Here is a 26,018-nt window from a genome sequence, read left to right on the forward strand (position 1 = left end):
TGGGGATTAATCAATGGAGGATAAAACAAGTTCTATTGTAAAAATTAGGTGCTCAAATTATATTTAATCAGACTAAACATAGACTTCGCCAGAACTGCCACTCAATGATACCGGGTTTTTGAAAATGTTTTTGATAGTTGGGAATGGAAGAGCCTTATGGTGGAAACTCCTGGGAACGCAAACAGAAATGAGATAATACAAAGCGGATATGAGGTAATACCGGCTGCCTTTCCCATGTACCTCCGCCGCTGGAGTTGTTCGTATCCTTGTGCAGGGTCCCCCGGGCCCCATGCCTTTCTGGCCAGGCCCTCAGGCACGCCGGGCCCTTGCTTACCACTGAAAGGCTGCTCCCTTTCCCTAAATCTGCCCTACCCTTACCATCTGGCCCTTCCTCAGCATTATCCAGTCTCAGTTCAGATGTCACTTCCTCTGTGAATCGGTCCCATAGCCTTCTTCTCAGGCTCCCCTCTGTATTATATAATTGCTGCTTATTTGCATGCGTCTCCCTCAGACCTCAAGCTCTGTGAGAGCAGACCCCACTCCCTCCAGATGGCCAACTGTATTCTCAGCGCACCCTGCATGCTAGCATGTGGCACAGAATCAGTCAGCAATAAATACCTGATGTTTGTTGAAGGCGGGGGGGCAGGAGGAAGGGCTGGTGGGCCGGCCTCACAGGAAGCCTTGCTTAGTGAAAGTGACTCATGCAGCCTACTTCAACACCCCGTGGCATCTACACTTACCTGCCAGAAAGAAATGTGGCTGTCTGTATTTGAGTAGGTGGCAAGATACCGTCCATCAGGAGCAAAGGCCACTGCAGTGATTGGTCCCTTGTGTCCATGGATTGTCTAAAATAAAGTGCAGTCATTAATGGGCTGCAGTGCACAGAACAACTGCACATACACAGGCAAACATTCAATGTTGAACAAGTTATGCCATGGAGATTAGATACCGTTATGCCGCTACGTTCTTGATTTAAACAACGGATTAGAAAAATAGGGAAAGCTACCAAAGTTCTCTCACTGCTATATCCAAGGGCTTTATTTAATCTTGTTCTGAAGAATCTACCTGTATCTGAGTTGGGAGAACAGCATAAGTCCAAAGGAAAAGCGTATATTAATGGGCGAACGAATGTGTTAATTCATTTATGTCCATTAGAGGGAAGAATTTTACAATTAATTAGGAAGGTAAGCAAGTGATCACCAAACCTGTGAAGGAACCTCACTCATCTGAAATGAAAAACAATCAAAGCTGCGTCATAACATCCCTGTTCTGGAAAGAGGTAAAAACTGTAATTTCAACTCTTAATAATTATACATTTTTCATGTTTTATGCTTCATTTCCCACCAATAACACTGTGTTTAAATGCATGTGGCTGCAATTAGTAAACATACACACATCCCTGGTGGAGGTTTGAGCACATATATAAATCAAATACTATTAAAAACAATTTAACAGGGATAATTCTGAGCCTCTGCCAAATAGCTATCGTTGATTTAACCACGAACTGAAAAAAGGGAGTTGTATTTTAGAGTAGGTCTATGATAAAAGGTCTTTACTAATAAAAAATTACACTCAAGTTTCATGATATTAAGTTATCAAAAATACTGGCATACTAAGCAAATTAGCATAATACTGTATTAAAGTCCTCTCACGGTCAACTACCAAAGATCATACCTCTACCTCATTGACCACTATTCACTCTGCTTACAAGCCGTGGGTTGGTCTCCTCCCTTTGTCTGAGAGGAATGGAGAAATACGTTCTCTTAAACTAAGACAATACCAGGAAGGTTTATTTCCATCTGCTATTTTTTGAGGAACAATTGTGAACCCTGAGTCCCGGTGGGAACATCAGGCTCATTAGGTGACTCAGCCCCACACATACTGTAAATTTCAGTAAGAAGAGTCTCATAATTCACAGCTGAGTGATTAAAGTGAGGGTGGAGGGAGGAGAGAGGGATGGAGGTACAGCCTGTTCCTCAGCTGCTCTTTGGATTTTGTTCTTTTCTGTCATTAGACTTTCGGGGCACCGTGGGATCCAAAACAATGCCTGTTTCTCCACACTCGGAGAAAACACGTTCTGCTGGTAAAACACTGGGCTTCGGGCCGGCAGAGAACTCTGCTCGGAGTCAGGCAGCCTGGCTTGCATTCGGGCTCTACTCCTTGCTGAAGGACCTAGGACAGATGATGTGAGTCACTTAACCTCAGAGCACCCACGTCTAGAAAGCAGGGATGATGACAATGAGGGCGTAGATAATGCCCGCCTCAAAGAGCTCCGTGAAGATTAAATGAGTTACTAGGTACGCAGCACTCTGCACAGATGGCGCATAATAAGAATCCAATAAGTGATATTACTGTTTGCATTACTCCTCCTCACTTAGATGACCAGACGTATAGATTTGAAAGTTGCTAAGACAGTAGATCTTAAAGGTTCTCAGCAATAAAAAAAAAAATGTAATTATGTGACAAGAGGGAAGTGTTAGCTAATGCTGGGGTGGTAGTCATTTCCAATATATAAGTTAATCAAACCATCACAGGTACACCTTAAACATAAATGTTATATGTCAACTGTATCTCAATAAAACTGGGAAAAATGATTAGACAAATGTAAACAATCACAGAACTTGATTACTTGAGTACACGATTTAATGAAAAAGAAATGCCCTAATCATATATCCCAGAATCAGTATCAGCGAGCATACTAGGTAGTCTAAAAACAGATTTCATTTCATTAAACATTTCATCAAACAGATATGGTGACTATCCATGGTGTTAGGCCACCAATGTGGTGCTAAATTAAGCAACAGGTGAGCATGCTGAATAAGTATTCTGCCATCTACACTCAAATGAAAATTATTGTGGATGAAGGTAAAGAACTTAACCAATTAAAAGGGAAAAACTGACAATTCCCACTTACGAAGTCAATTTACTGAGCTCCCTAGAAAACATCTTTAATTGTTTTTTAAAATCAAGATTCAGTTCTGCTAAAAATCTGAAAGCTTATGGGGCCAATTTAAAGCTATGTTATAGTTAAGATAGTTGTTTAGTAAGGCCTTGCTTTAAAAACAGAGGTTGCAAACTGAAGACCCTTGAGCTGAAACCAGATTGTAGGTGTGTTTGGTTGGGCCTGAAAGATGTTTAAAACGATGTTTTCTGGGTCCACGTTCTAATTCATCAGATATCATGTAAAATTAAGATTTCTAGCTTCTCTGGAAAGACTGGGAGCTCGGCAATCCTAGGCCTTCGTTCGCACGCGGCCACAACAGCCAGGGATGAAGTGAGACAGCCCCTTCGGCCTGGACACTCGCCCTCCACTTCCCCAGTTCCATCCCCCACACACAAGAGGGCCCGAGCAGCTAACACGCGCTGTCTGGCTCCCTTATTTCCTGCCAGGTCTCTCCCGGCATTTAATGCAACCCTTCCATTAAGAATACCTGATTCAAAATATATTCCTCTGCAAGAAATAAAAAGTGTTGGCAAGGATAGGGAGAAAAAGGAACTGTCGCTACAATGTTGATGGGAACGCAAACTGGTATAGCCACCGCAGAAAACAGAATGGAGGCTTCTCAAAAAATTAAGAACAGAAATACCATATGATCCAAGGATTCCACCTCTGGGCATCTACCCAAAGAAAAGGAGAACACTAATTCGAAAAGATATATGCCCCCCTATGTTTACTGCAGCATTATTTACAATAGCCAAGATATAGAAGCGACCTAAGTCCATCAATAAACGAATGGATAAGGAAGATGCGGTGTATATGCGCGCGTGCGCACACACAAATATTACGCAGCCATAAAGACGAGAACATGCCACTTGTGACGACATGGCCAGACCTAGAGGGCATTATGCTAAGTGAATTAAGTTAGACTGAAAGACAACTACCTTATGATTTCATTTATATGTGGAACCTAAAAAAAAACCATGAACAAAGAGCAGAATCAGACCTATAAACACAGAGAACAAACCGATGGTTGCCAGAAGGGCGAGGGGAGAAGGGGATGGACAAAATGGATGAAGGGAGTGGGACATCCAGGATTCCAGGTATGGAATGAATACGTCATGGGAATAAAAGGCACAGCATAAGAAATACAGTCGATGATACTGTAATAGTGTTCTACGCTGACGGGGGTAGCTACGCTTGTGGGGAGCACAGCATAAGGTATACATTTGTAGAATCACTATGTTGTACACCTGAAACTAATGTAACATCGTGTGTCAATTATACTAAAAAAAAAAGCAAACCAAAACAGTTTCTTCCATGTTCTGGGGTCCTAGTATGCATTTAAATGTGAGTAGACTAAAAGCTCCTGAGAAAAATAGGCCCTTCTTGCAGCCCCCCAAAGCCCAACTCTGTGTAGAAGTGGAAGATCCTCCTTTTGGAGTTTGGGCCCCTAAATCTCGAAACGGAATGCTAAACCTGCCCTCCTTCAGATTAGCATCCCTCCTTCGTCAGCAACCAGGATGTGCTTCGGACAATAAGAATGCAACAGTGAGGTGGCCATAAGCCAGCAGGTCCAAAGAATGTACCAACGCCATGGTCACGTGAACGTATCTGTGAGGCTAAGTCAGCCCCGTTGTAAAGGCAGAAAACCAGACATGCTGGCTCCTTCAGAAAAGTCTTCACAAAATATTTTCACATGACGTCTTCATCTTTTACAGAAGGTGGGCATTTAAAACATCCACTTGAAGACTACTTCTGCGTCAGCTGAGGACACTCTTCCTTATGTTATCCAGTGTCTCTAACAGAAGATCCTGTGAATTAAATGTCAGCTTGGCCTTTTCTGCCAGTAACATGTTTACCTCTCCAGGTAAATGTTGGTGCTTTCCTGTATCATGTGACAATAATTACATAATCTCAACACGTGCTTGCGTTACCGCCACAAGACGCCGGACTGACCTATGTTCGTCCTGGTGTATAGTGGTGAGTGCGTCCTCATTTCACAATCATTGTCCTGCTTCCATTTGTTGTTGCTGAGGTCCCATTAGATACTGAACTGCATTTGTTAGTTTCTTTAAAGTCTGTTTTGGGCAAAGGGGCACTACACTTAAGATCAGAACACACACACACGCACATGCACATGCGAGCACGCGCGTGCACGTGGTAAGATACTGCTAGGCGCCCCACAGGGTACCTTAAAGTGGCCTATAGAAAACCCTGGAACGCGAACTGCAGTGTCAGCTCAGAGACCTGTTGTCCTATAAGAAAGCAAGTACCACTCACGATAGCTCAGGGAAGCTCACTGTTTTCAAAGGTTTGCTCCATCTGGTGAGTTCATTATAGTCTCTGCCCGAGAGGTGCTTCAGAACGCAGTGTAATGGAAATGTGGCCATTGTCTTTTGTTCCGAATCTCTGAACTCAGAACTATGCCGGCACCACCTGAATTGACTTTAACCTCGCTTCCGGCATTAGAGAGGCAGCCGTGCGGGGATCACCGGGAAACTGTTAAGTGCTCTGGATGGGGTAAACCCCAGGGTTGGCATCTTAAATGCTGAACATTAAAGAATATTTCCCAGAACAACAGGTTTCAAAATAAATGGAGGCGTGGTCTACATTTATATGCGAACGAGTATCATGTCTTGGTATATTTTTCGTCAAAGTAATTGCTGTCTTGAAAAGACAGAAATGGAACATAAAGAAATTAATCTAATTCAAGAAGTGCTATGAACAATAAAAGAAATCAAGCAATTAGCCCTAGCAGGAGACAGAGTGTTGAACTGTTAAACACCCCCTCCCGTGTTTCTTACCAAAGAAAAGGAACTGGGAGGCAGGATTAATAATGAGCAATGCTCGAACTTGCCAAGCAATTTTAACAGGCACTTTCCATGCACTCTGCAAAGAAACACAATTAGCCCTCCTGTACAGAGAAGGAGAAGCACAGATTTCAAATATGACATGGTCAGTGTCCACAGAAGCTATGACTGTCTAGGATATTTTCTTGAAAACTGCTCTTTACATGGTCTGTTTCTTCCTGGAGTTCTTGATACTTGGCTTCCAAAGGACAAGTCTGAGAACTGAAACCAAATGTAGGGCTCTATTACCTTAGAGACTGAACAAGATCAAAGAGAACATTTTATATTTATTTGCAGGTCTCACTGCCTCTTTAAAGGGGAGGGAAAAAACCCCAACCAAACAAAATATTTTACTACTTTCGACATAGAGTGCGAAGAAAACGTTTCTTTTTTTTTTTTTAATGATTTTTTATTATATTATGTTAGTCACCATACAGTACATCCCTGGTTTCCAATGTAAAGTTCGATGATTCATTAGTTGCGTATAACACCCAGTGCACCATGCAATACGTGCCCTCCTTACTACCCATCACCGGTCTATCCCATTCCCCCACCCCCTCCCCTCTGAGGCCCTCAGTTTGTTTCTCAGAGTCCATAGTCTCTCATGTTTCATTCCCCTTCTGATTACCCCCCTTTCTTTATCACTTTCTTCCCCTACCAATCATCCTATTTATGTTCCATAGATGAGAGAAATCATATGATATTTGTCTTTCTCTGCTTGACTTATTTCACTTAGCATTATCTCCTCCAGTGCCGTCCATGTTGTAGCAAATGTTGAGAACTCGTTCTTTCTGATAGCTGAGTAATATTCCATTGTATATATGGACCACAACTTCTTAATCCAGTCATCTGTTGAAGGGCATCTCACTTCCTTCCACGATTTAGCTATTGTGGACAATGCTGCTATGAACATTGGGGTGCATATGACCCTTCTCTTAGCTACATCTGTATCTTTGGGGTAAATACCCAGTAGTGCAATGGCTGGGTCATAGGGTAGCTCAATTTTTAACTTTTTAAGGGACCTCCACACTGTTTTCCAGAGTGGCTGTACCAACTTGCATTCCCACCAACAATGTAGGAGGGATCCCCTTTGAAGAAAACGTTTCTTGAAGTTGGTAAGGTGTTATCATGAGCACCATCACAAGGGAAGGTTAATAAAGTACGGACCATGTGTTTTATACGACCCGTACTAAAACGACCTGGTAAATAAAAGAACCGGGGCTGCACGTCACAGCCTCACCGGATGTCTATAGGGGCGAGAGCGGAGAAGGCCATGCTGGTTGTAGGCCTTCTCGGGGAGCAGCACGGCTAGTTTAGGATTAACATAGGCAGTTGTGATTTGGGGGTGCTTGGAAGGTCTGCTGAGCTGGAGTATGTCCCCAGTTGGCTGCACATGGTCCCTGAAATTTCTAAAAATACAATGAAGCAATTGGCCAAGGTATTTTCCCTGGAACGTGTTTGGACAGAGCAAAGAGTATAAATATGCTTTCATGAGGGACCAGCACGGCAGACGTCCCCAGCGTAAGGAGAACCTGAATGAAGTATGCATACAGAGACTGGAAACAGGCTGGAGGTGGGCCAGATATTCAGAGAAGTGAGCGCCTAGGAAGTAGGATGAGCCCTGAGAAGAAGAGTAATAACAAAGACCTACAAATACGGACATTTTCCTAGTGCTGGTTCCTCTTAAGGATAGCAACAAAGCCAAGGGAGGTTCAGGACACACTCACCTCTGCCCCGGAAGCACCAACCATACATTTGACATCTCTTACAGACTAGGCCAAAGTCAGAAAAGGGCAGAGAAGGACAGTGAGCCAGGGTCTGATGGACACGCCTTTCTGACATCCCAATACTCGAGGCCCCTGATTTCACGGCTGACTGGCAGGGAGGTAACCGCTCAAAGCAGAGAGAAGACAAAGACATCGCTCTGACTGACAGCTCTGTTTGTTAGGCAAGGCGAAGACTCATCAAAGAAGAGCCATTTCAAGAGTTGAAAAGTTAAGAATTAATTACATTCCGGAAAAAAACCTCCCCCTTTCTTTTCTTTGAAGCAACCAATTTGTGAAAATTTTATTATATATTCAAGGTTCAACTGCTCAAGGAAACAAATAACTTAGGCAGATGATGCCATTAAAAAAAAGTTTTATTTATGGCCAATGAGAAGACCCAAGTAAAATTTAATTACTACTATGAACTGATAAGCCTTTTCCAGCCTTTTAGTGTGTGGGCTCTTGAGGTCCTATGACGTTGCCAAGAACACCGAAAGGTCACCCGTTCTTTTCTATATGTGAACAGGGCTGCTTTAGGTCCGCCAGACAGATGAAAATCTATTCTGTTTTCAAATATCTCTAGAGAAGATTCTAAAATCTCCCCTGAGGACCCTTTTCTGTGTTGAACAGTGTGTGTTGTCAGGAAATTTTTCCTTGTATCAAATCTAAACCCAAAATGCTGCAGTGTGAGCCCACTTCGTCCTGCTTTGGTCTCTGCAGAGATGGGGAACAGCCACTCACCTATCAGCACTGTAACCTTTTACAGACTTGAGGACTGTTACTGCAACTTGCCCCCTTTTTTTTGAAACTTATTTTGTATTTTCGGGATTAAAAAAAAAAAAAAAACTCAGTGTCTATAATACTTCCAAGTCTCATTTTCCAACTTTTCAATCGCATCTGTGATTTTTCCTTAAACTCTCTCCAAGCTTTTCCGATCATGCCATCGTAGAGTTGGATGGTACCTTAAAGCCACCTTATTTAACCATGTCTCAAAATGTGGAATTTCAAACTGATTGAACTGGCCCTGGTGACCGGGTATCCTTACAGTTGCTCAGAGCACCAGGCAGGAAGGCCCGCACTAGGCTTATTACCAGAACACTGCGACCGTGCCTAGGAAAAGCTTCGGTAAAGTTCTTGGCACGCAGACGGCTGACATGCACAGTGCCCCCCACCCGTCGTCGCTAGGAAGGCGGGCTGTGGACACCTGCGCCCGGCGGGTGGCCTTGGCTGTGCTGCACTGCCTCCAGGGGCCTCCTCCGACAAAACCACAGGCTGCCAGTCCCTGTTTTCAATCTTTTCCCCCTATCCTTTCCAAAAGTCGCCTGTGCGAATTTTGCATTCTGGTTCTTTATTTTTCATTTAAAAATGTACTCTGACCCAATCACTGTCCAAAGAGCCTATTCTATCACGTGCTCTCTACTCCTGCAACTTAACAATTCTTGACACAACTATCGCTTGGCTTTAAGTTGGCTTAAAGAACACAGCTTCTGGCTTATGACTGTGGTCACTGATAAAAAATGACTCCTATAACTTCATACCTTAATTTAAAACAAAAAAAACTGGATTTATCAAAGGCCAACTGCAAAGCAGCTTTTGTCATCCTTCAAATACGTTCTAAAATTGTACATTAACAGGTCCATAAGCATGCACGGCTGTGCCAGGCACTGCGGGGGTTCCAGAAAGCCTAAGGAGAAACTTTCATAGCATATGTTCTGTACTTTTATATACACTTCTTCATCGTTACAGATTAACACTACAAGATAAGATCCCCTACCTTACAGATGACAAAACCGAGGCACAGAGAAGCAGAGTAATTTATTTTGATTAGAATCAGGCAGCGTGGCTCCGGAGCCTGTGGCCTCACAGAATACCAGGTACAAGAAACCTGTAAGCTGCCACGCTTCCATTACTACACACCCGATTTGCATGTAACTGGCACTTAAGTACATGATACACCAATATTTCTAAATGACTTTCCCGTGCCCAATAACACAGATTTTGAGGAACGTCCGGTGGTGGCCCAGCTTCAGCCCAGGCGGCCAGAGCCGGCTGCCTGAGAGCAGGGGCGGTGGTGGAGCTGGCCCTTGCTGGGAAAGTGCTCCACCGGCCCCCTCAACACCAGGGGGCCTCCCAGATCCCTAGACACCGGAGCGCAGGTGGTTTCCACATCCAGGGGGTCTGGAGGAGGGTCCCTGGATTGGTCCAATCTCCCTTCGCATGCTGGTGCAGGCCCCCCCTGCCGGCCCTGTGAGGGGATGTCATTCCACTAAATGACAGTCGGCACTGCCAGGCAGAAAAGCCCGGGTCTCCCAAGGGAGCTCACCCGCCCCAGCAGTCCTACACACACGGGCAGAAGCACGTCCCTCGGCCCCCACAGCAGTGGTGGGCAAAGAGAAACTCTTTCCTTGACCCGGTTTCCAGCAGTTTAAACATCTTGAAACAGAGGCTGAAGGATTAGAAGCTGCCATCATTCTTCACTGGATGGGAGGAAGAGGATGGCCTGTGTTGGCCATACAGTATGATGGTCCCAAATCTCTCATCAGAGCCTCCCTCCCTGGCCCTGGGTCCCATTAGCTCACCTGTGCCATACAGTATGATGGTCCCAAATCTCTCATCAGAGCCTCCCTCCCTGGCCCTGGGTCCCATTAGCTCACCTGTGCCCCAAAGAAGCAACGTCTACCTACAGGTACCATAAATAAGCACTTCTTGAGAAAGAATCAGTATAAAATTAGGGACTTGGCTCTTTCTCACTCGGGACACAAAACACAGATACTAAAAGTATTGACTGAAAGAAAGTAGATGGTAAACGTATTCCTCAAACTCTCTAGTATTTTTAGAGAGAGACCAGGTTTTCCTTATTGGCTGTACTATCTCCTACAGTGTAAGCACATAAGCCTAGATGCTGCCCTTTGGCGATTCTATAATGATTTTGAACAGAGATTTGAGGGTTGAAAATGGGTTGTTTATCTCTATAATTTCTTTTCCTGATGGAGGGCCGAGGCAATACTTGTTATTCACATTATGCCAACTCTCTGATACAGAGTCAACCCGTTGTGCCGGCTTCCCAGCCAAAGGGTATGGGAGCCATTCGATGAATTGAGTTTTCTATCACTATCTAATTGAAAAGAATATACATTCGGGGCGAAAGACAAGTAGATTTGGTATCATTTTAACATCTAAATGGAAAATAGATTTAAGGATAAATGTAATAAAGCGAGCTACCTTAAGTTTGATTCTAAGATATAGTGCCTCAAGTTCCCGGTCTGTCTTCAGTCCTGAACCCAGCTGCAGCACATACGGCCCGTTCTCAGTGACTAAAAGCTCCTTAAGAGCCATCTGGGGATAAGCTAACTGACGCAGATGAATTAAAGGAGCTTTTCAATATCTACATATTGGTAATCCTTACGACATTGGCAAGAGTTTTTGAAATTTGTGGAGGATTATACACCTACAGGCACGTGCCTACACATTCACACACACCCTTATCCAAGAACAGTAAGAATCAACATAAATGCTCAAGATGGCTTTACTATTGTCATTTAGACATTAGTAATAATTTCAGATTTTTATGATATTGAAGCTTAGATTTTCACTAATATCAATTATAAATGATCAAAATTCACTTCATTTTTTCAGTTTTTTAAAGATTTTTTTTTTCATTTGAGAGAGAGAGAGTATGTGTAAGCAGGGGGGAGGGCCAAAGGGGGAAAGAGAAGCAGACTCCCCACAGAGCAGGGAGCCCCGCATGGGGCTTGATCCCAGCACCCCAGGATCATGACCTGAGCCGAAGGCAGACGCTCAACTGACTGGGCCACTCAGGTGCCCCCAAAATTCACTTTAAAAAGGAAGGTCTATGAATAAAAAAATAGAGAATAAGCAGTTAAGACTTTAGCTGTTTTCCAGCTTTAAAATGTTATGGTCATCATAACAGCAGCCTTTATTAAATATATCTTCAGGTTTTAGGAGGGTTTCTTTCCCCTTTTCTTCAACTGAGGAAGTTTTTCAGACTCAAAGAATAAATTTTCCATAAGTCTCACTTATTAATGTTTAAGCGCTTCTTCCTTCTCTTACTACAGATAATGAGGCGCTGACCACACATGTTCATTTGCACGCACACCCCACCCCTCGTCTGCTCTAGCAGACCAAATATTTTCAGGATGAGGTAACTATAAAATACCCAATTAAGCTATACATAACTGATATGTCCTTTCTTTGCATGTTGAAATGATCAATTTTATATAGTCATACTTTGAAATTACGTTTGCCAAAAATCCCAGACATCACAAACTTCCAATTATTTTAAAACGTAGTTACCACTAATTTTTGCCTGCTGTAGTGACAGTAGTGCGTTAATATTATGAGACTCTTAAACTCAATAATGATAACACTAGAAAGTATAAAGATGTTGATTCAAACCGTAACAGTTTGCATCAACATTTAAAAATTAGTCATATTTAAAGATGATTCATGGATACGGAAACACTGAATGCTGATGTGATTTAGATAAATGTGGCTCAGTTTTAAATAAAAAGAGAGTGAATAAATTATTGTCAAATATTCACACTGCTGGTATGAAATAATTATAAAACGATTAAAGTGTATAACTCACATATGCTTCAAAAGTTACAAAAAATGGTTTCTTCAGATTTGGGCAGACCCAAAGCTAAATGTTTTTTAAATCAGTATTTCTAACATAAATCTATTCAAACTCATGCTAGAAATCTTAAAATGAACAAAGTTTTGTTCTTATATTCCCAGACTGAAAACAGGGTTGTTAAATATTCAAAGGATTCCTAAGAATTGAATATAAAATGGTTAGAGAATTTTTCAGAGTAGTGGTGTTAAAGGCAACACTGTGCCGCAATTGCTCGCACTTGGAGTTCCCTGGGAACACGCACGGTGACGTTCATCTCTGTCCCCTCTCGGACCACGGTAGGCCCTTACACAGCAGGCCGGCGGCAGACACACGTCCACCGGAAACTGACGGACGCAGCATTTTGCGGGTTCTGATCTGGGTCAAGGTAAACAGAAGACGGCTTTTGGCTGCAGTAGCAGGACACGGCCTTCACACGCGTGCTGGCTCACCTCTCTTGCCTGGTCTATACCTCATGACATAAAACCGTCTCACACAGATTGTACTAAGCTACAGAATTTACACTATTCAAAAACACATTTCAAAAGGATTTAACATTTTTACCATTCCAAAAAAAGAAATCACTTAAAAAGTGTTATAGAGGGGCACCTGGGTGGCTCAGTCGGTCGAGCTTCCGACGTTTGATTTCGGCTCACGTTGTGAACTCAGGGTCCTGAGATTGAGCGCCATGTCGGGCCCCACGCTCAGCACAGAGTCTGCATGAAATTATCTCTCTCTCTCTTCCTCTCTGCCCCCCCCCACACGTGTCTTCTCTTTCTCTCTCTAAAATAAAATCTTTTAAAAAAGTATTACAGAAAATTAAGGTATTATATACACTTAAAAATTCATATATATATTGACCAATATGTTATCACATCTTTTGGCTTGTATTTATTTTGGAGAACAATAGAGTATATCTATTAATACATAATATAGATTCAGAAATTTCACACTTTTACATGGGGCTTACCACGCCTCTTCACCTTATTAAAAGAGAAAGTCAGATTAGTGTGGAACATAACCTAATTAATGCTGTTGTATATTACAAGTACATCTCTTCTGTTAAGAAATGTGAAGTTACAAAAATATAAAATTACCTTCCTAACTTCCATGTAACATTCAAAATTTTTCTCAATGTTAAAATAGCAATGAAACAAATACAATAACATATATGGACTTTTCTTTCACATACCAATTGCATTTGCAAATATTCCAGAGTAATTACTGTGGCAAAATCACACGGACTTTGCTTGTCAGTCCTCTGACTTCTCCTTAAACTATTTTATGTTTATCTAGTGGATTAGAATTTGTCCTTGCTGGGTTTATGAATCAGCAAAAGTTCCTGAGACACAATTTGCTTATTTGTAAAATAAGGATAATCTCTGTCCTGCTTACTTCGTGGAATTCGGTATTTCCAGCGCAAATGTACTTAAAAATGTTTACTGAGAGTTTATGATGTCCTAGGGGCTGTGTCAGAGTACAGAGATGAGACTCGACACCTGCCAGTGAATCGGGGAGAGAAGAGAGACAGACTGACCGTAAGCAGCTATTGCACAGGGTCATTAATGGCCCCATATAGATGCGTGCATACTGCCACGGAAACGCAGATGAACAGGCCGCACTCTCCGTTTGGGGTAGGAAATGTCAGACCAGGGTACAGAGTTAAGGTGGCATCTGAGTTGAGCTTTAAAGGATGAGCAGAAGTTACCCAGAAGCAAAAGGCCATTCTACGCGGATAGATGAAACACATGAGAGAGGCTCAGGAGAGCAGCAGGCATTCCTGTGTCACTCTGCCAAGGGAAGGGCAGGGGTGGGGGCGCACCGGGGAGAGGCAGGGTTTGCGGATGAGGCAAAAAGGTAGCTATGGCCAGGCTATCTACCGCCTGTTTGTTGTGCCAAGAAATCTGGACTTCAGTTCACAGTCAACAGGGAGTTTTCTGAAGTTTTTAAACAGGAAAATGGTCAGATCAGACAGTTCTAAGAAAATTCCAGCGGAGGGAAAAGGAGAAAGGAACTAGGAAAGCAAAGGACAGGGTAAGCCGCAGATGTAGCAGATCAGTCAGGAACTGGATGCGGTACTGGGTGTGGGCAGGAAAGGGGCGCGCTGGGTACACCGGGATATGGCGACCTGAACCGGAAGACACAGGAGAAAGAATGTGTTTTTAGGTTGCGAACATAGGGGGAGGTGGGAAATCGCAACGAGCTAGTTTGAGATAGGTAGATAGTAACCTAAGCAGGTAGTTGGAAATATGTCGGCAAGTTCGAAAGATGAATGTGGAGCTCAGGAAAAGGCTTAGGGAAGGAGAGGCAGATTCGGGACTCACTGATCTGCCACTCAGCACTGTGCTTGGTGCGTGGCAGTTCATTCCACGAATATCTGTTAAATCACATGTAAGTGACAAAGAGAACCCATGAGGAGCAGACGGTGAAAAGTCAGGAAGGGCAAGGATGGAAGGGTGGAGGTCCCTACCAGGGGAAGGGCCTCAGAGAGATGAAAGAGCTAATAAAACTGTTTTGGAGTTTGATAACATTTAATCTTTTTATCAAGTAGTAATTATTCAAGTTGGAGATCAGGAAATAAATTATTAAAAGGTCAAATTTCTAGAATCGAAAACAGATATTTGAACTAGAATATTCTAAGCTACCAATATTAGTTAGTTGCCCAAACTGACAGTCTAATTTCTCTACTTTTAACTTTGCTTAATTTCATCTGTTATCCACAGCTTTCAATATTTTAGAAAGATCATTATATAAAAGATGTCTCTGAATACAATTACAAAAAGACAAAAAAGACACACTATTAAAAAGTTAGGAAAGACACCAAAAAGGAATTAAAAATGGAAGTTGTATGTATTTGTGTGTGTGTGCCCACGTACACACACACACACACACACACACGTATTGTGGTTGCTCACTTTGATTTGCAGATCCTTTTCAAAAGGAGAAATAGTTTAAATTAATGATTTATAAAGACTAGTATTATTAATGATCACAATCACCAACATTGTTCTGGTAGAAATTTCAATGATTCACTAGATTGATAAACTAGAATTAATGCAAGATACACTGTATACTTTACTAATTATAGTCATACAATGCATACTGAAACAAGCATTCCTTATAGTTTGGCTAAAGAGCAGTCAACTTAAGTGCAAAGGAAAATGAATTAAATATCCTACTGCCGAGATTAAACTCTACAGCAATACCTATTTGACATTCTAGAGTGGAAGATATGCTGGCTTAAACTTTTATATCTTTTAATGCAATCATATTGCCTAATGATAAGCAAAACTAAAAGCCCAATTCATTACAAAATTCAATATTTGGATCATCAAACTCTTTAGCACTTAATAAGCAATTAATATTTGTCAATGAAAAATGTTTTGGTAACACAAGGTGAAAATCAATAACACTAGCCCACTTGTTGCCCTCCAGCACTGACAAGCTATCCAACAATCCTTAAGGGAAACAAACTGCTTTGATGTTTTAATTTACGTTCTTCCCAAGCAAACATGAATCCTTCTTGGAAAATTTTTTGTTTGTTTGTTTTTAACTCAGAATGCACTTTGTTAGCAATCTGCTTATAAACTGCGATCATATATGTAACACACCGTGTGCCTTAAAATAACATTCTGTGCCTTACTACAGGTACGATTAAAAGCATACTTAATACTGTACATACTAATTTTATTCACTTTTAAGCAAAAGCATGTAAAACTCAAGTAAAAGCCTTCTATTTAATATTTCCCTTTAGAAGTAAGTAAGTGTATAAAGAAGGCCGTTTGGAAATATTTCTGAAGGCTTAATAGATTTTATAAATGAACTTTGCATTAGCAAAAATGATTTTTAACAGAAGTCTGATTTCTATGTTGGAGGGTTTTTTTTAAGTTTATTTTATTATTTTTATTATTACTATTATTTTTAGTAACTTCTACACCCAAAGAAGGGCTTGAACTTATGACCCGGAGGATCAAGAATCGCATGCTCTTCCGACTGAGCCAGACAGGCACCCCTTTGTTTAAAGTTTGTTTGTTCATTATTATTTTAATATAGAGAACCACCCGCAAAAGGAAACTAAAAATGACCTATAATCCCACAACTTCTTTTGAAGTACCTATCATAATATTGGGAACCCTACCCAACTCATCAAATCCTAAGGCTTACAGTATTGGTATTTATCTTTCCAGACTTTCGATTAATTTGCCTTTAAAACCATACAGTTAATCAGTTTTTCCTGTATGAATGATCTGCTATTCCTCTGCATTAATTAATTAATTAATTAATTTATTTATTTATTTATTTTTTAAAGATTTTATTTATTTATTCGACAGAGATAGAGACAGCTAGCGAGAGAGGGAACACAAGCAGGGGGAGGGGGAGAGGAAGAAGCAGGCTCACAGCGGAGGAGCCTGATGTGGGGCTCGATCCCAGAACGCCGGGATCACGCCCTGAGCCGAAGGCAGACGCTTAACCGCTGTGCCACCCAGGCGCCCCTGCATTATTTTATTTTTTCATAAACACATTTTATTTGTTCAGAGATGAGACTCAACCTTGTCAGATCATTTTAAATGTTAAAGTAAAAATTGTGAATTCCATAGTAAGTGCATGTACCCCCCCAATTTGCCTCTGCTTAAGAAAAAAAAACCATTAGTCTCCCTCTCCCACTGCTGCTCTCCCTGCTTGTACTCTCTCTCTCTCAAATAAATAAATAAACTCTTTAAAAAGGGGGGGGACCTGGGTGGCTCAGTCAGCTAAGCATCTGCCTTTGGCTCAGGTCATGAGCCTGGGGTCCTGGGATCAAGCCCTGCATCGGGCTCTCTGGTCAGCAGGGAACCTGCTTCTCCCTCTCCCTCTGCTGCTCTCCCTGCTTGTGCTCTCTCTCAAATAAATAAATTAAATCAAATAAAAAACATTATTTAACAAAGGATTATTTACCACATATTTAGTTGCTTGTACAACCTGGAAATGATAGAAACTCACTAACCGTTTTTGTAAAACAATAAAGGCAGGTGTGCTCTTTTAAAGGGGAGGATTCTTTCAAAAAGAAATAATACAGCTGAAGAAATTTACTTTTTTAACAATATCAGGACAAAAGTCTTCATCATAAACATTCTCATTTAACAGTCAGTCGAGATGAATAGTTGGATATAGCACTGAGCATTAGGATGGCCGGCAGGGCCCTGAGAACTTCTTGCACTTGCAGGTTTTAAATGTATGACCGTCCAGCTGTCAGAGTTTGTAAGTGCTTTAACCAGGAACCCAAACTAAAAAAGCAAACAAGTGGTAAACCTAAGAGTACTCCTAGAAACCACTGTAAATCTTCACACCCAAGGTTTGAGTGCAATTTAATACAGAACAGAAAATACCATTTCTGGACCCTTGGAAAGTTGAAAATTTAATGAGAATTCTGATTCCTACTTCCTGTTTCACCTATGACAACGTCAGAGCCCCAAGTCCGAGCTCCAGAAAGGCAAGTGGTGCATGTGAGGTTCAAACAAGATCAATGTGCTGAGAATTTGTTTTTTAAATTCTTGATGATTAATTTTTAGTAAACATCAGAAATAAGAAACCATTCTATCTGTAGTTCTGTGTATTCGCGACAGACAGTGTCACTCCACGCTGTTCCACAGGCCCCCAGTAATGCTGTGCGCTGGTGACACTCTCCCATGCAAGATGCTGGCGTGTTTCCACAGAGGCATTCAGCAAGTAAGAGGTCCTACCGTTTGTTTGGAACTCTGAACACATCTATCCACTGAAACAATGCCACAGTTAGCAGTTAGATTTCCAGGCCAGCTCTCAAAAGCTTCTAGAACTCTTAATGTTTCAGAATTTACAGCACCATTTCAATCTCCTGAGCACTATTTATAACAGTTTCTATGGGGTAAAGCATTTTGAGGTCCAAGTCAGACACTAGGAACCTAATTATCTGCTATAGACACCAGAAACTTCTCTAAGTCCTAGTATCTTTAGATATACGGTGGGGGGGGGGGGCGTATACGTGTGTTACCAGATCAGCCATAGTGCATGTGGGACATCGGGGGGTAAGCATGAGATCACTGGTCTTGAACCCCTGGACACTGGATTCACCAAAGTTCTAAGCTAAAGCTGGGGAGACACTCATTTTCCTGCCTTTACATGCACACCTTCAGGTAGAGATTAAATTGTGGGAATACTGGAGGAATGCTCAGTCATCAGGGTAACAATTGTTACACGCGCTGCTGTGCGCGTGTGCGCTGGGGTAAAGGCGGGCATGTCAAGACGCAAAGCACGTTCCGTGCAGAGGGTGCATTACGATCAAAGGTCTAAAGGAAAGAGAGAGTGTACCCCCCGGTCAGAAAAACTAAGACCTTCAGAATGACTGGATTTATGGCGAAGGGTTGAAGTGGAGAAAGATGAAGGTGGATGGTGCATTAGGTGTGGGCAGATCATGAGAGCCTTGTGATTTTCGGTGAATATATACTAACTGTAAACGCATATTGTGAGAAGGATTTTAGAACCCAATAATATTTCTAAAAATATTTACTGAAAGACATTGTGTGATCCAAACCACCACATCCATGTAATTTAACTTTTAAAATACAGCTTTTTAAGATCAGATTCTTATCTAAACCTTTCGCTACATATGGAGATTTTAAGAGTCGGATAACAACACAGTTTAGATCACTTAATATTTACATAAGTGTGGTTCCGTTTTGAATAAAAAAGGGTGGATGACTTGATCACTTTTTCTCTGAATAATTACAGAGTACATGTTCAAAAAGTTAGCGATAACATTTTCTTTGGATTTGGGCAGGTCTAAAAGCAAAATGTTTTCAGTATTCTTAATAGAAAATCTATTTCAAACATATAGTACAAGTCTTAAAATGAAAATAGTTTTTTTTTGGAATTCTTAGATTATAAGTTCTTTAAATTTTTTAAAAACTGAAGAACCACAAAACAAAAAAGGGCTGATTACCGAGGTTTGTCCACGCTCAAGTTTGGCTTCTGTGAACACGATAATAAATCGACACATACATACCTCACAGCTACCTCACAAATTTATATTTTCTTTGGTTTCTGGTCAACTTTCAGCAAAAGAAAAATAAAACCACAGTGAAAATTTAAAGATGTTTAATTTATCTAAGTGCTGTATAAAATTAATGACTGATTTTTTTTTTTTAAGTAAGGCATCTTGGCTCTGATTATTAGAACTGTTTAGAATGTGAATTGCATGATTTTTGGTGGCTGCACACTCAAGGACAACAGTGAACGACCTTGAACAGCAGTGTATAAAAATACATTTATCACTGAAATGGCGTGCTGGCTGCCAGTCAATATATGCCTCTCATTTGTTAGGAGGTTCTCCTGCTGTGATTCCCTCATTACAATTTGCTTTTACTTCCTGGGCAAATGACAACTAAAAAATGAGGCAGCTTCTTTCTTGACCAAACTTAATCCAGAAGAAATGAGATGACAGCTGCAGCCACTGAAGTGTTACAGGGCATTTTACACAGGTTTGTAAAAGGCGTGATGATATATTCTAAATATTACATCACTAAGTGCCACAGCCAACAAGTCATCCCACTTGCTTAGTCTATTTCATTTGTGGGAAGAGAGGTTTCAGAAACTGGTTAATTTCTGCTTATAAAATAACTTCTTGTATCCTAGTCAGGAAAACATTCTTGGATACTTAAAAAAAAAAAAAAAAAAAAGGATCCAGTTGAAAAGTGTGACTGTGGGAATAACTAACTCTTGTCCTAGATTTTTATGATATTTAGTCAGTCTCGATGCGTTTTTCACATTTTTCTAGGAAGCCAAAAAGGATACATTTGCTTAGATAATTTACTTGTACTAGAGAAATATTCCTATCTGTCAAGAAAATTATAGTACAGTCACCTATAGGTTTAAGTTGTATTTAATTTAGTTTTTCATATAAGGGTTTTCTGACCCACTGATTTCTAGTCATGAGTTGAGACACCTCAGGGCACAGTACATTATTACAAGAGCTGTGAAATTATCACAAAATGCTGAAAACAAAAACAATTTTTCCTTTTAATTTAAAAATACAGATACCAGAAAGCACCTGAGGAGGCGGAAGACAAAGGGAATAAAAATCCCAATGACAAATAAGAAGGGATGGAAAAATCAACTCCAACAATAAAGACTGCTCCAGGAATTGTTTTTGGTTTTCCTCTACCTAAATGTGGCCAAATAACTGCTGTTCCTACGTAGATGGACCCCGTCTTCTAGTTAAGGTTCGTACTTGGATTCTGTACTGAGAAGCTTAGCATCAGTGGTTAGTAAGGAAACAGACTGGAAGCACGGCGAGGTCCATGAAAATAGACACGATGCTAAGTGAAATAAGCCAGACACCGAAACCACATTCTGTATGATTCATCTTACGAAATTCTCAATAAGGCAAAGCTACAGTGACAGAAAGATCCGTGATAGCCAGAAGGACTGACTGCAAGGGGCAGAAGAAAATTTTTGGGGGTGATGGATATGTTCTCATCTTGATCACAGTGGTGGTGACAAAGCTACACATTTGCTATCACTCATCAAATTGCGCACTTACAATGGGTGCATTTATTATATGCAAATTATACCTCATTAAATCAGTTACAAATATGAATATATAGGAATAGATCTACTAGGAACAACGCGTTGTGTAGTGACTGGTGCTTTTGCCACTACTGTCCGGCAGCCCTGAGAAAGGGACATGCAAAAGGCTAATTATTTACAGAATGAAGCTACGGTCATTCCCTGGCATGCATTTTCTAGTTGCTCACCGGGTCTCAGTGGAGGGTGCGCCCACAACCTACCATTTCTCAGTAAGGATACTTTTCCTGTAAACCCATGAGACATGTTCTTTAATTTGAATTCTTATGCACCACTCTCTAGTAGATTTGTGTCTGCCAATATAACATTTCTTCCTTTTGAATATCAGCTCTACATTTTTTTTTGCTCCGTTCACAATACTGGTGATTGATTCAGGATGGCTGGGCCAAACCATTCTTAAAATTCTTTGTTTTTAGAAAGTCGTAAACCTAAATTTATATCTGTTACTGTCCACAAATATTTATATTCCTTTCAAAAGGATTTAGTAAAGTATTTTAGAAATTCTAGAATCTGCACATATAAGCTTTTATGCCTTGAAGATTCTATATCAGAAATTTATTAATTTATATTTAATGAATGGCATAATACTGAAACAGTTTAGCTTTTACATGAGCTTTTGAACACTGTCCAGAACAACCAAGCTACAAGAAAATAAGCCACACACATCATGTGTGTCACGATGCAGTTCTAGAAGGGCCTTCCACTTCCTTCCCCATGGCTGTGTGAGAGTGACAGACCAAAGGAGCTGCTGCTTGAGCTTATCAATTTTCAACACATGATCCTTTCCCAAAAAAGGAAGATTACAAACCACTAAAATACAAAAACGAATAGGGTCTATTTGAAAAAAATAAATCTGTCTACAGAATATGGTACATACAATTAAAATAACAGCCAACAAGGGGGTGTGGAAAATACAATATTCAATATTCAATGAAAGAAGGAAAAAAATCAGTGTTTTTGAATCATCCCTCAATCATATTAAGAAAAACAGGAAATTAAACAATACAGGATCAGTGAAATCGAATATGAAAAAGAGCTAGAATAATATTTATTAAGCCTTCTCTTCTCCTTGGCCATTGAAGAAATTCTGGTTTATGACAGGCTTTAAAAAATACAAATGTGATTCTGGTTAATTAAATAAAAATACTAATATATCTCTTTAAAACTACTTTACAAACTATAGGATCATCCTGTCACGATTTTAGCTTACTGATATTCTTCCTGTGTCCCTACTCTACTTGCTAATATAGGACTCTCAAAATAGTTTGATACTCCCCCCAGTTCTTCATATCGAGACAGTTGCCAAACACAGGAAATGGTGGTCTGCCAAGCAGCTGTGGCAATGTCCCATGTCCTGCCTACGGAACTTTGCCACAGGGAATTCTGCCCCAAATGCAACTGCGGTACGGGGAATTTTGCCAAAGGAAAGGAGAGAGGCTCATGGTGGCCAGAGGGCAGACAGAGATCCCTTCTGTTTAGGAAACTGTCGTGCAAGGCCAGGGAATGGTCTGTGCTCTGGGAAGGTTTCTGGGGTCGTACTTCTGCCCTAGTTAGGTAGTGATTGGCGGTTTTCTCTTTTTCTTGCCATCTTCCCTTCTATCTGTCTGTACTGTTAAACTTATTGTATAAGATAATAGCGCAAAAGCATTAAATTCTCCTCATTAGTCTTGGTCATTTTTCCTTGATTGTTTTCTCTGCCATAATGTATCTCTATCTCTTCTTGGCTGTCAACACAAAGAAAACCTTTGCTGTTAAGTTTTTTTTTCCCCTGGCCTACATTTTTCTGAACACTTTTTCTTCTTCTCAGCCCTTTGCTAGATGTTTTTTCAAGGGCTTTGATGCCCCACACTAATATAGGGGCTGATCTCATGGAGAAAGGTTTAAAAGAATTCTTCCTTTCCTTTCTCATTATTTTAGTCATCTCAGAACAACTGGTTTAAAAGAATTCTGTGGGTTACTCTTTCTGCTCAACTGAAGTTGAATATATATATATATATATATATATATATATAAAAAAAATACATACATCACATATATATTATTTCCTAATATTTATCTGTTCCTAAAATATTTTTCTCTATTATCTCCACCTATCTAATGGACTTAACTTTTTTATATTTCTGTATTCACAAACGTCCTCCCAATCTTAAATCCTTCATTGGGTTTCTTCTGACATACAGTACAAAGACGGGTGGTATAGAACATGGAGAGATTTAGAACTCTGCTATTATTTGTCATGAAGTCTCACATTAAACTAAAGGATTTCACTGTCAGGATTTTATTTCACTGACATTCTCTGTAAACTTTTTTATACTGCGTTTTCTAATACAAGACTCTATAAATATTCTCATAACTCTGACTTCTTCATGAAGAGGCCATCCCCAGATACTTAAAATAATGGGATAAATTATTATGCCTTCTATATGACACATTATTCATACTAGTATTGGGTGGGATACTGTTGCTAAAAGCTTATTTTTCTGGGCTATCAAGTGCTATAGCGTACTATCAAGAACTTACAACGATTAAGAGTAAGACCTACAATTTCTCGACTATTCAATATTTATAAATTTTTAAAAGATATTTTCTTATTTTATAAGTAGAATACGCTCATTTATTGCTTCTGGGTAAGCAGCCACTTAAACCACATTCATATCCATAAAAAATGCTATTCTTTGGGTAAAAAAAGATGATTTTCTATGTGCACAGCTTGGTACATTTTTTTTCAGTGACTTGCTTTTAATAATGACATTTTACAAAGATATTCCACAGTTGTATCATTTGACGATTAACTCACTGAAATGGACCTCCCAGCTTCAAATCAGCTTCCTTAATAGAATTCTATATGGGAGGGGTTACAAAGGCAAACAACATAGTAAAGAAGTGTGGAAGTTAAATGATTAATTCAAAGCCACTAAAGGATACCCTGGTTTCAAGTGTGCTGACAGAATTCAACTCCTTCCCTGTAGACCATTTTGTCCCATATGAAGTATGTCCCTACCTCCATGTTTTAAGAGAGTCTATTCCAACCTGAGTTTAGTAAATAGAACCCATAAAAAACCCGCATTATGCCTACACTTGCAGTGTCAAATATACATGTTGAGAGATGGCACACTTGACCTCTGCCTCCCTGAGGCCCAGTGAAAGAGTTCCAGGAATACGCACAGCTCCCGAGAGGCAGGCAGTTTAAACCCAATCTCTTGTAGGTCCAGGGGGCAGGGAGGCTCACAAAATGCCAGGATCTGTGGGTTTTCCCTGCTTAAACACTGAGGCTTGGGATATCAGACTGTTCATTTCAAAAATGCCCTGCAACCTCAGCGCTCTCCTGCCCTGGTTTTGGAAAACTCATGATGCCCAAAGGTACACCTGGTTTGCCCTCACTCCTTTGTTTTTGCTTTCTGCAGAATGTGAGAGAGCAACTCAATAAGAAGCAGGAGGACTTTCTCCCCTGCTCTTCACCCTTCCTGTAAAGTTCTTCAGGAAAAGTGGCTTCTCTAAAACTAGAGTGAGGAGGAAAGTAAGTTCTAAAATACAGATCATACACCCATTTATTGTTTAATTATTATTTATTCAGTGCGAATGAGAGAACACACTGAACACCAGGCTGGTTAGCTTCCCAGCTCGCTCGGCTCCTGCTCTCAACACTGTGCATCCTGCCGGCGCCAACAGCTGCTCGGTCCTGTGCTTATAACCTAAGTAATTTACTCACCTTCCTTCTGAAAAAACTGAGCTCTAGAGACCAGTTCAAGTGCCAAAAAATATCTCAAGATGAACTAGGAAATATTTTTTACAAGGAGTGGAATGGTTTTTAAAGGCTTGATTGTATTTATTTACTTGTTTTTTAAGAAGCCACAAAAAGCAACCTTCCCCTATCCCCCTCTGGTTGCCAAGGTCTGTGTTATCTGTCCACATGGAAATGCAACACCCTGTGGACAATTGAGCAAAATTCCTTATTTCGCTTTGCTGGGAAACACACAGATATTTATGATAAAAATGAATTGTTAGTTTAATTTCCGGTTTTAGTCATTAATACTCAGCCTCACAGATCTAACAGTAAATGCCACCTTCCCCCGCCCCCACATCGGACCCATGGGGAAATTCAAGAATGGATGTTGTCTTTTCAGCAAATACTTCAGCTTTGCCTCAGATGTTTACAAGTGTGATAAACATTTATTCTTTTCTATATCTGCCACTACTGTGAGGTTATTGATCAAATCATACTTGAAAACACTCTGCCAGAGACCATGGAGAAGGATATATGTTGTTTCTGAAAAGTAATTGCTTCTTTTCCTCTGAACAATTCATTGTTTAATCCAGGTTTGTTTTAAATCTGATTTTTTTTTTAAGGCCTCACACAAGTCAGTTTCTTATAAAATGCTCAGGCAATTAAGGATTTCCGTACATAACTTTCATTAATATTAAGCTCACATGACAGTGTTTATGGTTTGGAAATGTGATTCTTTCTGTATTAGGTATAGAAAAGATCCAGTTTCTTTTTTTAAGGCTATTTGCAGGCATTTTTTTTTTAAACATTATATGCTCTTTTCTACCTCTCAAGTGAAATATTAAAGAAGCTTTTAAAAATAAGTTTAAATGCTTACATGACCACCGTAGGCTGCAAAGAATAAAGAGTATTATATAACAGCGTGCTGCTTGCTGAAGCCCCAGGTTTTGAGCACCATTTTGTACTGGTTGACGAAGCAGAAGGAATAAATGAGGCTGTTTCCCCGGCCTTCTGAATAGTTCTGGGCATTTCTAATTCCCTTAGGGGTTCTCCCCCTTACTGGACCAACCGCCTCAAGCTGGAGGGAAAACAACATTTTTACCAGGCATCATCTAATTCTACAGGGCTTTCTAACTTACCAAGGAGCCTAATTTTATTTATATCCAGCTTATATATTCTTGTTTGCATCTTGGTCAAACTGCTATAAATTTTCCATTTTCAACTTATAATAGCATCTTAACTTTTTTCTGAAAAATTTTAAATATTGTCAGTAATTTTCAACTATAAAAATATCTCTTCCAAAGGCCCAGAATTTAAGAGAAGAAGCCATGCTTCTTCTCCAAAGTACATGTACAAAGGAAATCCAAGCTTTCTTTTTATTTAGATTCACCTGGGGGAAAAAAAAAAGAGTAGTGACCAGCCCTTGTGCAGAGTGTAGAAGCTGGGGAGCAGCTCCTTAAAAGCGGAAATAGATTCTCAATCGATTTGTATCAGAAAAGAATATTTA

At 40.4% G+C, this 26,018-nt stretch overlaps 1 protein-coding gene across 1 annotated transcript in view; it reads right to left on the reverse strand.

Moving 5' to 3' along the window:
* Positions 1-259: 259 nt before the first annotated feature.
* Positions 260-26,018, reverse strand: part of WDR7 (WD repeat domain 7) — a 337,551-nt gene continuing 311,792 nt past the window's right edge. The window contains exon 28 of the mRNA XM_040632480.1: positions 260-845. Coding sequence (XP_040488414.1) covers positions 714-845 — 132 coding nt within the window. The 3' untranslated portion in view covers positions 260-713. The remainder of the gene's footprint in view (positions 846-26,018) is intronic.

This window comes from Ursus maritimus, unplaced genomic scaffold (genome assembly GCF_017311325.1).
Source record: "Ursus maritimus isolate PB19 unplaced genomic scaffold, ASM1731132v1 scaffold_18, whole genome shotgun sequence".
Classification (NCBI taxonomy): Eukaryota; Metazoa; Chordata; class Mammalia; order Carnivora; family Ursidae; genus Ursus; species Ursus maritimus.